Source organism: Zea mays, chromosome 5, assembly GCF_902167145.1.
Source record: "Zea mays cultivar B73 chromosome 5, Zm-B73-REFERENCE-NAM-5.0, whole genome shotgun sequence".
Lineage (NCBI taxonomy): Eukaryota > Viridiplantae > Streptophyta > Magnoliopsida > Poales > Poaceae > Zea > Zea mays.
Genome location: NC_050100.1, coordinates 3,920,208 through 3,936,829, shown reverse-complemented (window position 1 = coordinate 3,936,829; position 16,622 = coordinate 3,920,208). Strand labels below are relative to the sequence as shown.

General features: G+C 45.6%; 2 protein-coding genes across 2 annotated transcripts; both read right to left on the bottom strand.

Annotated features, from left to right (window-relative positions):
* Window positions 1–3,887: 3,887 nt before the first annotated feature.
* Window positions 3,888–7,070, bottom strand: LOC100279711 (Lipid phosphate phosphatase delta). The gene is made up of 8 exons (NM_001152670.1): window positions 6,510–7,070; window positions 6,074–6,169; window positions 5,876–5,950; window positions 5,666–5,796; window positions 5,485–5,585; window positions 5,268–5,396; window positions 5,050–5,165; window positions 3,888–4,539 (listed from the first exon to the last, which is right to left on the bottom strand). The coding sequence occupies exons 1-8, from the start codon at window positions 6,711–6,713 to the stop codon at window positions 4,132–4,134; spliced, it is 1,260 nt and encodes a 419-aa protein (NP_001146142.1). The 5' UTR covers window positions 6,714–7,070; the 3' UTR covers window positions 3,888–4,131.
* Window positions 7,071–8,860: 1,790 nt separating this feature from the next.
* Window positions 8,861–11,598, bottom strand: LOC103625796 (uncharacterized). Its single transcript, XM_020537832.1, has 3 exons — window positions 11,527–11,598; window positions 10,156–10,290; window positions 8,861–9,072 (listed from the first exon to the last, which is right to left on the bottom strand). Exons 1-2 carry the CDS (start codon window positions 11,585–11,587, stop codon window positions 10,202–10,204), a joined length of 150 nt encoding a protein of 49 aa, XP_020393421.1. The 5' UTR covers window positions 11,588–11,598; the 3' UTR covers window positions 8,861–9,072; window positions 10,156–10,201.
* Window positions 11,599–16,622: the final 5,024 nt, after the last annotated feature.

Here is a 16,622-nt window from a genome sequence, read left to right as displayed (position 1 = left end):
TGCATCAAGGGAGCTTGAACTGTTTCTTAGAATTACTCGGGTGATGTAAAGTTCCTCTATTTCCTTATTATGAAAGCGGCAAGGAAACACAGCTTCCTAACGCATCCACGTTAGCGCTTTTTCCTACAGCCACAGGATCCCAATTGAAGGGTCACGATCTCAGTGAGACATACGACAGATCTCTCAAGATAGAGTAACTCCTCCAGATAAGACAACAGAGAATTCTAGACACCGCCCGAAGGCGCGAGGGAGGGGCGACTAGGGTATGGTCTCCTCCATCGCCTCCCTCACTGCACGGAGCATTCCAGATGCCGCTCGAAGCCATGAAGAGGCCAAAACGAGGAGGGTATGGTCTCCTCCACCGCCTCCCTCCCTGCGTGGTACGAACTGTCCTCTTCCATCGCTCAGATAAAAAGTTCTTCTGCGTTAAGGTTATTTCCTTGCCTTCTTCGTGCACACACACGGCCGCATGGCACGCCAGTGGGATGTAGTCGGCGAATGGCGCGCGGGTGTGAGGCAACCGTGCGCCGTGCGCGAGAATGGGAGGGGTTGCAGGAAGTCAGGACGGGAGCTATACGCCGGGGCGCTCGAGCCGGATCGCTCCAGCTTGGACGCCTCCTCCGGGTAGATGATGGACTCGCTTCCCTAACTCAAGAGCTGCCATGGTAAGCAATGCTTACGCATCTGATCTTGGTTGTGCTTGCTTCGTTGCCCTCTCCAAGATGGCACCTTAGGACGCGTAGAGTTTTAGAGATTAAATCCCCTCTGATTTTCACCCTTTACTATCCCATAATTACATCATCAATGTATTCAAGGAACCCTGATGAGAGAATCTAGAAGGAGGTGCGTCCTCACTCCCCTCTGTGTTTCTAATTATTGATGTCACTGTTACTCCTGGCATATTTTTATTGAGCTTGTTGTTGGGTTGATATGATTGGATCCTTAAACATTTGTAGATCTAGGCCAAGAATGACAACGTCGGGATGGTCATGGTGCCAACCTTCTAGAGCCTTGAGACCATAGGCAGAGAGGTTCCTGGTTCATGATGTCACTGTTACTCCTGACAGATTTTATCGAGCTTGTTGTTGAGTTGATTTAATTGGCTCCTTGAACATTTGTAGGTCCAGATCAAGAACAACAACATCAAGACGGTCATGGTGCCATCCTTTTAGAGTGTTGACACCATAGTTGGAGAGGTTTAGTGCTAGGTGAGATGGTGTAACATGAGCAGGGCTACAGTCTGCGTTGTGCTTCATTCTTTATTTCTTTAATCTTCTATAGTTTCGTGACTTAATTTATTTATTCCCATTAAAGATAGAGGATAAAAAACCTAGAACATTAAGATATCTTTTCTCCACCAAAAACTCATTTTAAGTTATAGAACAGTATACATCGTATCGAGATTTCAATGGTCCACAGGGATGTTTTACAGTTGTGGTTTGCATAGTGCACAAATGTTTATTAATCAGGTTATATTACCTATGCATTATGCAGAATGGATCATATCTGTGTTGTGGCTGGGCTGATTACGCTAGGGCAGAATATTGCATAGACTGCAGGAAATTCTTTATCTAGATGCTTCTGTTAATTGAAAGGTTCCAAAACTAGGAGAAAACAACACAAAATTACAATATACTATTGGATGTTGCCTTGAAAAATGTTGAAAAAGCATACATGTGTTACGGTAAAGAACTGTGGAACTCCTAATTTCTCTTGTCGGGATTTGGATGCATCTTCTGTTTTGGACAAAGTCTTAAATCGCTTGGAAGACAAACTTCTGAACTTTATTGTCCTTGGTGCTTGTTGGAAGGGATCTCTAGTTCTGGTAAGTTTATCTATGCATTGGTTCTCAAAGCATGTTTGAATTTGCATCAAACATCTACCACAAATATCATTGGAGCTAATGAATTATTTTTATACTACAAGGTCAATATTAGATGAAAAAACTTTACATTATTCTAACCGTCTCTTAATTGTTCTGTGACAAAATATTTACACTAGAGTTTAGAGACATGCGATGCTTTATGATTCAAGGTGAAATATGACATTTGGGAACTATACTTATGTGAGGTGGTAAATTCAGTTTTCTTCTCTCATTGACTGATGTTGACTATTTATATTATGTTTTAATCATAATAAGATTTACAAATTAATATTGCAATATAGTTATTAGTTACTTAGATTGTCCTTACAAGCATTTTCATGCGCCAATAGATATAATTAGGAAAAAAATATGATTCAGCGATACATCTCATAATTCATGCTGCTGAATTTAGGTGCTCATATGCTCCATCTAGATTTTCTGTCACTATTTATCATCATTCTTTTATCTTTGATCTACTCTACAGATTAAGGTTTACATATTTTACAGCATCGTGCCTTGAAAACCTTGATCATGCGCCGTCGGCCACGCTGGAACCCCGACAGTCGCCGCCACGACCCATCAATCACTAAGCCATGGACACAGAGGTCGCTGCGCCTGACTGAGCTACTGATGCCAGCACTCATGATTCCTCATAGTTCCTAATTGATCTTTTCTGTTACTGATTCCTCATAGTTCCTAATTGATCTTTTCTGTTATGCAGTAGTTGGTAGACATATATGCTTATTTCTCGTCTTGTTCGTTCATAATGTTTGTATTACCATATTGTATTTTTTTAAATTTTGCTGGACTGACCGTACATGTTCTGGAATTCTCCCATACGTAACTGAGCTAAACACACAATAAAAAGCAAAGATTAGAGAGGTCATTGATGCATTCCTATCACAAGATATGTTCTTTGGCTTCCTGGATTGTACAATAGAGTTCAGAGACCTGGTATGTTTTATGATTCAAGGTATTCTATATGCCATTTGGGAACTACACTTATCTGAGGTGGTCAATTCAATTTTGGTCATATCAATTTTCTTCTCTCATCGTCTGCTCTAAAATAATCAATAAGACTGGCAAAAATTGGACATTATATATATTTATATATTTTTGAAGACAACGATAACAGATCATTACAACTTATATATTTTTGACGATGTACAACTTTGAACTGGTACCAAAATTATATACTCCCTCCGTCCTAAAATATAATTCATTTTAGACTAATTATATATTCATTAAGTAATATATGCATGTATTTTTCATGCATGTCTATATTTATTATTATTTGGATGAATATAGGCAAAATATGGGCTAGAAAAAATATATTTTAGAACGGAGTAAGTATATATCATCATATCTTCGGTTTGTTTGTAAAAATGGAAATGTCATCGTGTGTTATCTCAATACCTTCGTATATATCATCCTTCTTTATTATATATACATTTTGATTTGATGACAACATAACAACGCGCGCAAGGCGCGCATCAAACACTAGTATACAATTACGACAACGCCGTTCTGTGCGTGAAGAGGCCACGAGCCTCCGTCCACATCCATGGTCTACCCAACATCAGTACTGGGACTAAGGCAAGAAAAGGCATTTCTTCGATGCCAAGAATAAGATAATCCAGTCCAGTGCAAGTTGTGTTTGTTTCAACTTTTTTTCTAGCTTCTAGCTGTTATAAGCTTCTACAGACCATCCAAAGTTCAAATTTTCAGACTGCATCTATTATTATCTACTAAATAAATACAGTCTAAAATCAACATAAACACAAATCAACCGAGTCATCGTGATAATATGAATCCGCTACTTTCTATATTTTAAACTCTAGGGACTTTCTCCATACTTAATCATCGAGATAGCCAGATTCTCTTCGTAGCCAGATTTTTATAAAAACTCGTTAGAAAAAAGATGAACCAAAACCAAATAGACCCTTAGTGGTGCTTATCATGGAACCGAACAATATCGATAGTCTCATAGCTACAAATCAATACCCTCTCTAACCTAGTATATAAGACAATAACCATATCTAATTTAAAGAATAAGAAATGTACCACTGATTTCTACTTACTGAACACCCTGATGAAAACAGCTAGGGAACCATTCGTCCATTCATACACACAATACAATACAAAAAAAGAAGAAAGGGCCAGATCATCGGATTTACAGCCTCATAAGATGACACATGTCTTACGAGTAGGAGGGCCTTATTGAGACCTCCAGAAAAAAAAACGAAACTGAAATTTTAAGTAGCTGGCTACAAATCCAAATGGGCGAAGATGGCCGGCACCAAGTCAACCACGGACCACGCGAGGCTGGCGTACTGGACGAACCTGATGCCGGTGTCCACGTCGTACGCCTTCTGGGGGAAGTGAGAGAGAAGGCGCTGGAGGTGCCCGCCGGCGGCCTGCCTGCTCTTGCTGCTGCCGCCGTCGATTTTCAGGGCGGGGACGTAGCAGGACGACACGATGGGGATGCCCAGGGTGCTGCACATCACGGGCAGCAGCCACCTGGAGAGCGCCTTGCTGCACGATTTCACGGCCAGGATGGTCGGGATCCCGACGAGGACGCGCCCCGCGAACGCGAGGAAGGGCAGCTCGGCGCTGAAGACGATCGGCGCGTCGGGGGCGTGGAAGTGGAAGTAGGTTTGCTGGATGCCGTACACCTGAACCATGGTTGTCGGAAAGAAATGTCAGAAGAAAAAAAAAACCTCAGGTAGACTGTATGGTTCAGAACAGCGAACATGATTTGCTGGTACGTGGAGAAACAGAACATAGGGGTAGGGGAGAGGCCTCAAGTTCTGCTTTCTGAATTGTATGAAAACATTTAGAGTAACAAGAGAGTGATTCGCTTGCAGATCATCATTATAGAAGTGTTTTGTATTAACACATAATTTATTTGGGACCAGTATGTTTAGTCAGTGACCAACTTCATGTGGTCCATCAAAGAATGGACTAGAAACAGGAGAACATTAATTATAGCCAGATGGTTAGGCAAAGAGAGAACCAACCAGAATCCATGCCATGATATATATTTTTTCTAATCTTAAACTAGTTTGGTTTTTCTAGTCTAAGGTTAGCACATGTATGCATCAATATCTTCAGCTTGACCAGAATCAAGTATGGCGTGAGCAAGTTTGGATTAAGCGACGTTTAGTCAGAAACAGGGCTCTTACGATTCCGAAAGCGACCCCGTTGAATGCTGTGTGGAATTCAAAGCTCGGGGTAGGGAATTCTGGCTTGGGATACGCAAAGCACATCAGTAGAGCAAGGCCTGCCCAGAAGGTTGCAACTGCAAAGCGGGAAAGACGTTAGGATACTTTTCAACTTTCAGTGCCGGACCTTTACGAATGCCTCCAAAATTTGCAGCACGCGAGCGGGTTTATGGATGTACCGTTTTGCCCGGAGACAACAAAGGCGTCGACATGGTCATGAACAGCCAGCCAGAATGCGAGGATGACGATGCCGAAACCAATTCCAGCGACAACGTCGGTCAAGCTGTGCATACCCAGATATATCCTCGCTGCCAGTTTAATGTAAGCCAAATCGTCAGTATGTATTGGTAACTCGAGAGAGGAAAAAAAACAGTTGCCTTAAGAACTCTAACTCACCAATGCCAACTAGCATAACAAGTAAGAGAGCTAGAGATAAACCCGCAGCAACTGTAAGACTGCCATGTTCTCCGTATGTGAGGACATAATGTAACAAATATCTGCATTGACCAAAAAGCAGCATCAGCCAACAATTCCTTTGAAGCTTCCCGTACGGAAATAAGAGCAGGAACATACATACCCCGTCAAACAAACAGTGTTGAGAGCATGCGATGACGGTAGCCCATATTCCATGGCATTTTCCTTCTCATCTTCTGTAGCCGTCACTCTTCTAATGGGTGGAGAGCATGGCCGAGGGGCTGACACCATATCCTGCATTCAGAAAGATCGAGAGTGTCAGTGATTAAACTAAAGCGTGTCCCTTCAATTGTATACAAGCAGATGGCAAAACCTTGACAGAGTTGCCGAGGTAGTCACAGAAAGCCATGAGGAGGGTCATCTGCCTAGCCAGCCTGCCGTGTCCACTCTGCGAGATATTGGGTTTTTTTTTTTTAAAAAAAAAATGAGGATTCAGGATCAGACGGAACTATTGCCGAGAATAGAGTCAGCAAGGCAATCAAATCAGTGGGCCACGAGACGGAAGACGTACCCAGAACAGGAGAGGGAGGAATCCCGTGTAGAAGGGCACGGAGACAACACATGACAGCACAGAGAAGAAATTGTCCAGCAACTTGTGCTCCAACTTCTGCAATGATTCAACACTTGAGAAACACCGAAGACAATTAAATCTACGAAACTAAAACATCGTAGTTTTTTTACAAGACAGCCATTCCATTCAAGTTTGATGTAAGAGAATGAACCGAAGTCAGGTTCATCTTAAATTCACTGAGCAAGTTAATCCTACCAGCACCGAAGTTATCGATTCCTATAGACAGACATAAAAGGACGCGACGGCCGAGCAAAACGGTAGCATCATTCGTTCGTGAGTTTACAGCACGTACAGATTGAACAATTCCTAAAGAGAAGCGTAGTAATGCAGTTAATTTGTTCGCCGGAGAATTTTAGGAGAGATTAGGGGGACGGACCTGGAACCTGAGGATGGCCGGCGTCTCGGCGTGCACCCGGCGCGTGACCCACGGCTGGACGAGCGCGCGCGCCCGGCGCGTGAGGTCGTAGAAGGAGGCCGCCCACACCCAGCCGGCCAGCGCCGCAAGCGCCGCCGCCTGCCACCTGGTCAGTCCAGCGCCCGAACCCCCGACCGCCGCCGCCGACGCCGCCGCCGCCTCCATGCCCAGTTCCAAAAACGCCGGCGCCTGGCAGTGGCTCCTCGCGGTACCGGGGGCACAGAGAAAGGACGGGATCTCCGCGCCGCAGAGAGTGGAGGAGGGAGGGGCTCGCTGGCACCGCAGCGCTGGCGGGCGGACGGACTCTTGTAGCGGGGAGGCGCAGGCCGAGGCGGACGTGGTCGTCTGGGTCGCGGGGGCAGCTGGGCCTGGACGGCTGGACGGGGAGTCACGGGACGGCGACGGGGGAGGTGTCGATCGAGGACGAGGTGGTGGAGGTGGTGGCGTTGGGCCGTTTCGTCCTTGCCGGCCGCCCCCCGCTCTGGACCGCGGCTCTCGGTCTCGGCCGGGGACCTTTTTTCGTTTTTACGTGCGCGCGTGTGTCCATTTCGTGGCAGTTTCGGTTTTTGGTTCATTTCAAGTGCCGAACTGGCTGACTTTTAGAAGGATCCGAATGCTTCGTTTAACAATCGGGATTTTATATATAAATAAAAAGGCTGTTTCGTTTATTAATCTACACTATTAGAGTGGTGACAGCGACAGCGACATACGCTTAATTTTCGTTTCTAGGGATTGGGAGGAATAAAACTGTTGTCTGTGAACTTGTTGCATAACTATTAGTATATCACTGCCAAGTGTGCCAACTAAGAAACATCCCAGTTCCCACGACTTGCTGCTGCTGCTTTTAATTTTCCTCTCTACACATGTGACTTTTTGTGAGCATTGTACGTACTCTTTGTTTCTTCGCCATACCCATATCGCTTGCGGTGTGGGTGCACGCATGATGCAATATGACAATAGATAACACTAGTAGCTGGCAATCCGAGTGTCAGCACGCTGGAATTGGACCGCGTACGTACGTGGATTTGGACTTTTGTATGCCTGCCACTGCCAGCCGCGTATTGTATATATATCCCTGTCGGGGACCATAATTAGGGTACCCTCAAGACGCCTAATTCTCAGCTGGTAACCCCCATCAGCATAAAGCTGCAAAGGCCTGATGGGTACGATTAAGTCAGGGATCAGTCCACACGAGTGACTCGATCACGCTTCACCCGAGCCTAGCCTCGGCCAAATGCAGCCGACCTCGAGAGACTTCCGTCTCGCCCGAGGCCCCCTTTTTATGGCGGACACATCACCGGCTCGCCCAAGGCCTTGGCTTCGCTCGGAAGCAACCTTGACTGAATCACCACACCGACTGACCAAATTGCAGGGGCATTTAACGCAAAGGTGGCCTGACACCTCTATCCTGACACGCGCCCCCGGCAGAGCCGAAGTGACCGCCGTCACTCCACCGCTCCGCTGGCCAGTCTGACAGAAGGACAGCGCCGCCTGCGCCACTCCGACTGCAGTGCCACTCGACAGAGTGAGTCTGACAGGCAATCAGGCCTTGCCAAAGGCGCCACGGCGAACTCCGCTCCACCCGACCCCAGGGCTCGGACTCGGGCTAAGACCCGGAAGACGGCGAACTCCGCTCCGCCCGACCCCAGGGCTCGGACTCGGGCTAAGACCCGGAAGACGGCGAACTCCGCTCCGCCCGACCCTAGGGCTCGGACTCGGGCTAAGACCCGGAAGACGGCGAACTCCGCTCCGCCCGACCCCAGGGCTCGGACTCGGGCTAAGACCCGGAAGACGGCGAACTCCGCTCCACCCGACCCCAGGGCTCAGACTCGGGCTAAGACCCGGAAGACGGTGAACTCCGCTCCGCCCGACCCCAGGGCTCGGACTCGGGCTAAGACCCGGAAGACGACGAAACTCCGCCTCGCCCGACCCCAGGGCTCGGACTCCGCCCTGGCCTCGGACGAACGACTTCCGCCTCGCCCGACCCCAGGGCTCGGACTCCGCCCTGGCCTCGGACGAACGACTTCCGCCTCGCCCGACCCCTTGGCTCGGGCTCGGCCACGGCAACAGAAGGCAGACTCGACCTCGGCTTCGGAGGAACCCCCATGTGGCAGCCCTCCCAAGTTATCGGGCCCACGTGCACCAATCCTTGCCTTGATGGCCTCAGATGGCTATGCACGTGTACCAGGTAACTTAACAAGGCTATCACGAGTTCAACAACTTGAACCCATCATCCCAAGGATCTCCCACCATACATGCATATTACAGTAATCGCATTCGATACACACACTTCGGAGATAAGAGCGGAAGACTTTACAAAACATTCTTTTTATTTCTAAAACTGAAGGTTATTACATAGGAAGAGTTATATTTATTACAAGTCCTGATATACTCAAAGTGCATAACTTATTACAATAGCAGGAAGGTAGGAACCCTCCAAAGCTTATACATAAGCCTAACTAATCCTCCTCTAGAACTGGAAGCGCCCTCCAGCCTCACGAACACATAGAGTACTCCTCATCACCTACAACAACATGGGTTCGAAAACCCTGAGTACGGAGTGTACTTTCGCAAGTCTTACCCGACTAAGGAAAAATGACTCTCAAGGATATGCTGGTTAAATAGGAATCAAGGAAAAGGCTTTAGCAAGAATCAACTTAGATACTTTTGCAGAAATAGCCTACTAAAGTGAGTCCTTACTTTCAATATTTTAACGCCAGATTAAATATTAATAGACTCTGGTAGCATCTAGTCTAATTTCACCATCTCATCAATACAACATCATTTTTATTCATAATGTTTACATCCTGACTTAGGTTGCAGGGCAGCGATCAAGTCTCCACTCTCCGGGGATATAACGGCGATCCGAATCGATTTACTCAGCTGAGGATCTCTAACCACACGACATATGTAGCACTTAACCCTTGCATATGTCAACCATTCCCACGGATCCTCCACTGCATGAACAGGTCCGCGCCACCCGAGAGCACACCACCCTTTTTAGGCGGTCCTTTGCCAGGAGGGTACGTGCCACTCTCGCCATCTCTCCACTCCCAGTGCGCGATTGTCTTTTCATGTATGGAATAGCCGGGTTCAAGCTTAACCTGTCCCATATCCAGGGCATGTGGCCAGTTAAGATAGTCCTTGATCATACAGGCCTACATACGCATCCAATCCTTAATTAACCTGGGTAGAACATCACCTGTTCATAGCCCAAGTCCCGATTTAAGTACTTCCATCCTTAGGATTGTTTGTGTTCCTTAGGATGAAAAGAGCACATTATAGGGAACTTTGCAGTAAGATCCCACCATGCTCCCAATGAAAATATTCTTGCAGGTAGAAGCCATCCTTCCTCAGGATAACCCTGAGCTAGGCATTAACGCAAAGGACAACCTCTATCCACAAGATCTAAGCAGGGCTAAGCATTTTTGTAAATCATATTTTGATACTTCATCAGAAGTATCTATAAAGGTATGGATATCAAGGTAGTCAATGCATCAAATAGTTTCCAAGCAATTCCTATAAACTTAATGCACATTTCACTAGACTTAAGTGTATAAAAGTCTTTTTAAAAATACAAGGAAGGGGTAAATGCACCGGGGCTTGCCTTTGTTGCAGTGAAGAGGCTCAAGACCTTTCTACCCAATAACCAGTTAGATAGCTCCATCCCCTTGCTGAATAGGCACTGGAGCAAACTCCTTTTCAGAAACTACTTCTTGAATTTCATCTTCTTCTGGGAATTCTACATGTAAAGATATGAACATGAATGCTTATGCTGATGCAACTTGAAAAGAAAAAACTAAAAAGCATCACAAGACTTACACCTCTCTAAAGGTGCACACAAAAACTAACAAAACCTTAAGAGAGCTAAATACTCTAATATCACAACTCAATTCACCAACCAAACTAGGAAACCTTGCCTCCATAACCAACCAAGTACTTCATTTATGCCTTAAGCAAGGATCCAACCTACATGAACTACAAGTTATAGTGTCCAAGAATAAGCCACAATTCATTGAACCTGCTTTCAGTTCTCTGAATTCATCTTCCATTGCTCCATTCCTCTCCCCTCTGTTCAATGCCTTTTATCTCATAAACTCAAATGACAAGAGACCCACTTACTTAACCAAATCTATTCCCTAAGTATTGCTCTTCCACTTTGGTATAACACTCCAAAACTGAAAATACACATTGCAAATTCAGTTTTCAGGCAGCTGAATGAAATTCAGTCTCCGCAACTGAAAGTCCATCTTTGGGCAGTCTTTACACCACTTTGTGTGTGGGATCAACCCCAACTCACCTAAAGGATGTTGTTCTCTAACACATGTTCTTCAAACTTGCTGTAGAAACTTTGGTTCAAAACCACCTAGAACAGGCACTACACAGCTCCAAAACTGCACTAAAATTACTGATTTCAGACTTTCAGTTCTGAATAGACTAAGTCACCAACCACCTGACAGTCAAACTTTTGGTCACTTTTACTCTCAAATTTATGTGAAACCAGGTCCATCTCACTTTAGCAAACTTGTTCACTTTACTATGGTCTACAACTTTGCTATGGAACCCTTAATCCAAAACCCCATGAATCAGTCACAAATGAATTCCAAACTAGGCATCCTGCTGCAATTCAGTTCTCAGAACTGAATAAAAATTCAGTTGTGTGTCCATCCTGATAGACCAACTTTAGCCAACCTTTTCTCCAATTTTTACACAGCAACAGACCAAACTCACATTACCAAAGTTATTCCTTAGATATAGCTCTACTACTTTGGTATAGCACCCCTAGGTTGAAAACATTCAGAACAATTTTTATGAAGCACCAAAGTGGAGCTCAACACACTAAAACCTAGTTTCAGCCTTATGCACTAAGTCTGGGATCCAGAAATCTGACAGCCTATGTTTGAGCAAATTTCACACCTAGTTCGAGGCAACCAATAGTGGTAGAGTTCAAGCAGTAAATGGTGTGAGCTTCACTGACCTGTGAGGAACAAGGAACGGGCACCACACGACCGAGACAACCTCCCACGAATCTTGGCCATGGTGAGGATGTGAACTGCTGCTATGGTCACCACTAGCAGGTCACGGCGTGGAAACTGACGTCGTGGCTGGGGAACGGATTTATATCGACTTGAACTCAAGAGCTGTGTCACTCTGGTGATAAACACGGACCAGACTTAAGGATAGGGAGCATCCTCACTTAATCAATCTTTGGGTTTGAAAGGAATACCTAGTAATGTCTTTACCTAGTAATGTCTTTCGGGCTTACAAATGCTCCTGCCCATTTCACTTATTTGATGAACTCGGTGTTCATGCCCGAGTTGGACAAATTCGTGGTAGTCTTCATCGACGATATCTTAATATATTCTAAGAATGAAGAAGACCATGCTCAGCACCTGCGGATTGTATTGACGCGCCTGAGGGAACATCAGCTATATGCCAAGTTCAGCAAGTGCGCGTTCTGGCTGGAAGAAATTCAATTTTTGGGGCACGTATTATCATCTAAGGGAATTGCGGTAGATCCTAGCAAAGTCAAGGATATTCTGGAGTGGCAACCTCCAACGACTGTTCACCAAGTCCGGAGTTTTCTTGGACTAGCTGGGTATTATCGCAGATTCATACCTGATTTTTCTAAGCTTGTGAAGCCAATCACAAGTTTGTTGAAGAATGACATTAAGTTCAATTGGTCTTCTAAGTGCAATGAAGCCTTTGAGCAACTGAAGACACTATTGACCACTGCTCCGGTATTAGCTCAACCGGACATCACTAAGCCTTTTGACGTATATTGTGATGCATCTGGCAGTGGGCTCGGCTGTGTACTGATGCAAGAGGGCCGAGTGATTGCGTATGCTTCAAGGCAGTTACGCCGACATGAGGAGCACTATCCAACTCATGATCTGGAGTTAGCTGCGGTGGTTCATGCCCTAAAAATATGGCGTCATTATCTGCTGGGAAATATCTGCCACATATACACCGATCATAAGAGTTTGAAGTATATATTTACCCAGTCAGAGTTAAATATGAGGCAAAGGCGATGGCTTGAGCTTATTAAAGACTATGAACTGGAGATCCATTATCACCCAGGCAAGGCCAATGTTGTGGCAGATGCATTGAGTCGCAAGACTTCCTGCCACTGTCTTATGGTAAAAACCTCCGAGAACACTTTGTGTCAAGAAATGGAAAGGTTAAACCTGGGAATGATCCAACAAGGGACTCTAAATCAGCTAAAGCTTGAGTCAACCATCTTGCAAAGGATAATTGATGATCAAAAGGATAATCTGGGCATGAAGCACATACGAGAGAAGATCAGGGCTGGAACAGCCCAATGTTTCAAGGAAGATGACCAAGGTGTGTTATGGTTCAATAACCGCATAGTAGTGCCGAAGAATGAAGAACTCCGCCAGCAAATTTTAGACGAAGCGCATCTTAGTCGCTATTCTATTCATCCGGGAAGCACTAAGATGTACCAAGATTTAAAGCAACATTACTGGTGGACGAAGATGAAGATTGAAATTGCACGCTATGTGGCTAAGTGCGACACTTGTAGACGTGTCAAAGCCATGCACATGAAAACTGCTGGTCCATTGCAATCTTTGCCAACCCCAACATGGAAATGGGAAGACATAAGCATGGACTTCATTGTGGGATTGCCCAGGACCGCAAAAGGGTACGACTCTATCTGGGTGATTGTTGATCGACTTACAAAGGTTGCTCATTTTCTGCCGGTCAAGACATATTACCCGGTACTCACCTATGCGGAGTTATACATTGCCCGTATTCTCAGTTTGCATGGTGTTCCAAAGACCATAGTGTCGGATCGTGGACCTCAGTTCGTATCCAAATTTTGGGAAGAACTTCATAAATCCCTGGGAACTAAGTTACTCCACAGTTCGGCCTATCATCCTCAAACCAGCGGACAAACTGAGAGAGTGAACCAAATACTTGAAGATATGTTGCGGGCATGTGTCCTGGATTTCTCACAGAAATGGGATGAATGTTTACCTTTGGCGGAGTTTTCATATAATAACAGTTATCAAGAAAGCATCAAGATGGCACCTTTTGAAGCTTTGTATGGGCGACGGTGTCGAACTCCGCTAAATTGGTCTGAACCTGGTGAAAGGTATTTCTTTAGGCCTGATATGGTAAAAGAAACTGAAGAAAAGGTTCAGAAAATAGTTCATAATATGAAGAAAGCACAAGCTCGTCAGAAAAGTTATGCAGACAAACGGCGAATGCCTTTGTATTTCCTGGAAGGAGACTATGTTTATCTGAAGGTTTCACCAATGAAAGGCGTATCGCGTTTTGGGATTAAAGGAAAACTTGCACCAAGGTACATTGGTCCATTTCCTATTCTTCAAAGATATGGGCCAGTGGCGTATCAACTTCAACTTCCCGAAACATTGTCTGCTGTACATAACGTGTTCCACGTGTCACAATTGAAGAAGTGCCTTCGGGTTCCCGATCGAACCGTTGAAGTGACTGATGTTGTCCTGGAGCCAGATTTAACGTACTCGGAACATCCCATTCGGGTTCTGGATCAAAAGGACAGGGTTACCCGGAGAAAAACTCTCAAATTTTATAAGATACAGTGGAACCAGCATTCGGAAGAGGAGGCTACATGGGAAACCCAAGACTTCTTAGATAAGAATTTCCCAGGCTTCCTAGCCTCATGTAAATTGTAAAGCCTGTATAGCTGTTGTAATAAAGAAGTAACCCCCACATCACCCCTGCCTTGTACCAAAATTAAGGAAATAAAAATATTCCGCATTTCCTTTTCCATTACTCACCCTAGGACTTTAAATCTCGGGACGAGATTCTTTTATGGGGGGAAGGATGTAACATCCCTGGTGTTACTCTAACTAAAACTTGAGCATGGCATCATGAGCATGGGCATTGCATATGTTTGATACACCTAGAGTGCATTCACTAGGCAAAAATTTCAAACAAGTTGTAGTGTTTTACTGTTTTGCAAACAGGACCCTGGGTTAAGGACTTAACCCTAAATAGTGGTTAAAGGGGTAGAACTTAACCCAAGTTGAGAAAAACTTTAGGGCTTGTGAGAAAAGTCATAAAATATCCCCAAACACTAAGTTGAATCACATTTATACCCCTGGGATGCCAGAAACCCTAATTGGAACCCTGGAAAACCCTAAATCAAAACCCTAGGGGCTTATGTGCAAAATTAGCCCACTTTTGGGCTAAAGTGCAAAAACCAAGCCAAATAAGTGTTTCAAGTCAATTGGATCACAAATATGTGGACTTGAAAGCCAAACCCTAAGTTTTGGACTAAAGTGCAAAATGGACCTCACATGAGTTTATTTCTAAGTCTGAAAGTTAGTGAATTGGCTCAACTTTGGAGCTTTATAACTTGCAAACTATAGGGTTTTTGCCCTAGGTCACCACATCAAAGTTGAAGACCAATAATAGGAGAACAACTTTGCTAAAGGGTGCAAGCATGGTTGTTATGAAGAATTTGGAGAAAAACCCAGTCCAAAACTGGCTGTCAGACTGTTGGAGCTGAATTTCAGAGTTGCAGTGCTATGGGGTGAACTTTGAGCTTGATTTTGATTTGGATCCAGTGCTCAAATGTGATCAAGTCCTATATTTGAGTTGTAGCTGGTTTATAACTCTACAACTTTGCTACTGAGAGTTTATGAAGTTCTTATGTGAAATCCGGAGTAAATCAACGCTAAACATGGACTGTCAGTCACTCTGAACCAGTGTTCTGATGGTACAGTGCTCGAATACACTGAAGAAGATCCCTTCGTCCTCACCGCCGGTTGCTGCCGCCGTCGATCGTCGTTTGCCAAGATTCGTGCTCAACGGTCACCGGATAAGCTTGCCGCGGTAAAGGCCTCGTCACCGGTGAGCTGGCCACCACTCCGACGACTTCACCCCCCCTGTCTTCCTTCAACTTTGCGGCTGGCGGATTACCTCGCCGTCGACCGCCGCCTCTCGGCCGGGTGCCGCGTGGCTCTACACTTTCACCGTGTCGCCAGGACCTTCTCTGACCCCTCCGTGGCTCACCGGAGTTACCGCCACGTCGCGGCCACGTACCCGCGAAGCCAGTGCGTCTTCCCCGTCTCTGGCCGCCAGCGCAATTTGCTCCAATTGATCGCCACCGCTTTCGGAGCCTATAAATTGAGCCCCCCCGGCTGCGCCATGTATTTGGCTAACTATTGCACCCGCTCCCGCACTCAATCGTCCACTAGCTCGCCGTAATTTTGCGTTGCCCCCAAACCTGTTTTCCGCCGCCGTGTTGTGAGCTCGCCGTGGTCAGCCCTCCACAGGTCCGTTCCTGCCCTCTGCGCCTTCGTTTGAGCATGCTCATGTCTCCTTGATGCTTGCCGAGCCTTGTAAACGAACTAGACCGGCGCCTATCGCCGGGAACACGATCACCTTGCCGTTGTGCTTACGGTCACCGTGGCCGGAGCTCCATGAGCCACCAACAGTGCAATTAGGTTAGGGGAAATGCTCCTTAGGGGTTGAATTTCGTGTATGCCGCTCGGAGAGCTCTGCCGCTGCCTCAATCGCCCGGTCTGCTCGCTCGCCGGAGCGCGGCCGCGCTGAGCGCCGTCGTGGACTTGTAATTGTGAATTGACCAGAAACCAGGGGTCTTTTCGTGAGCTGTCAGCGACACAGTGTAACAGTGAAGAAGCTCGTTTTCCAATTAGCCAAACCCCGAGGGCTTTTCTGCAAAGCCGCCAGTGCGCGCGCGCGGGCGCGAGCGCTTTCCCTCTGGACCTGGGCTGCTGGGCTGAATCCGGCCCAGTCCTGTTTAGCCCTTTTCCTTTTCTTTTTCAGAAAAACTTTAGAAATTTGTAGAAAACTGTAGAAAAATCATAAAATTGTGAGACCAATTTTCCTAGGCTTGTTATTTTCCATAGTATTTAATAAAAATAGTTTTATGATTTTTAGTTTGAATAGGGAATTTTAGGATATTTAAAACAGCCTAAACCAATGGTTCTGGATTTTTAGAAAATAAATAATAAGTCCAAAATTCCCCAAACTTTTTATGTGAGCTTTTCACATTATTTAGAAGCCATGGGTAGAGTTTGGTTTGATTTGGACCTTGTT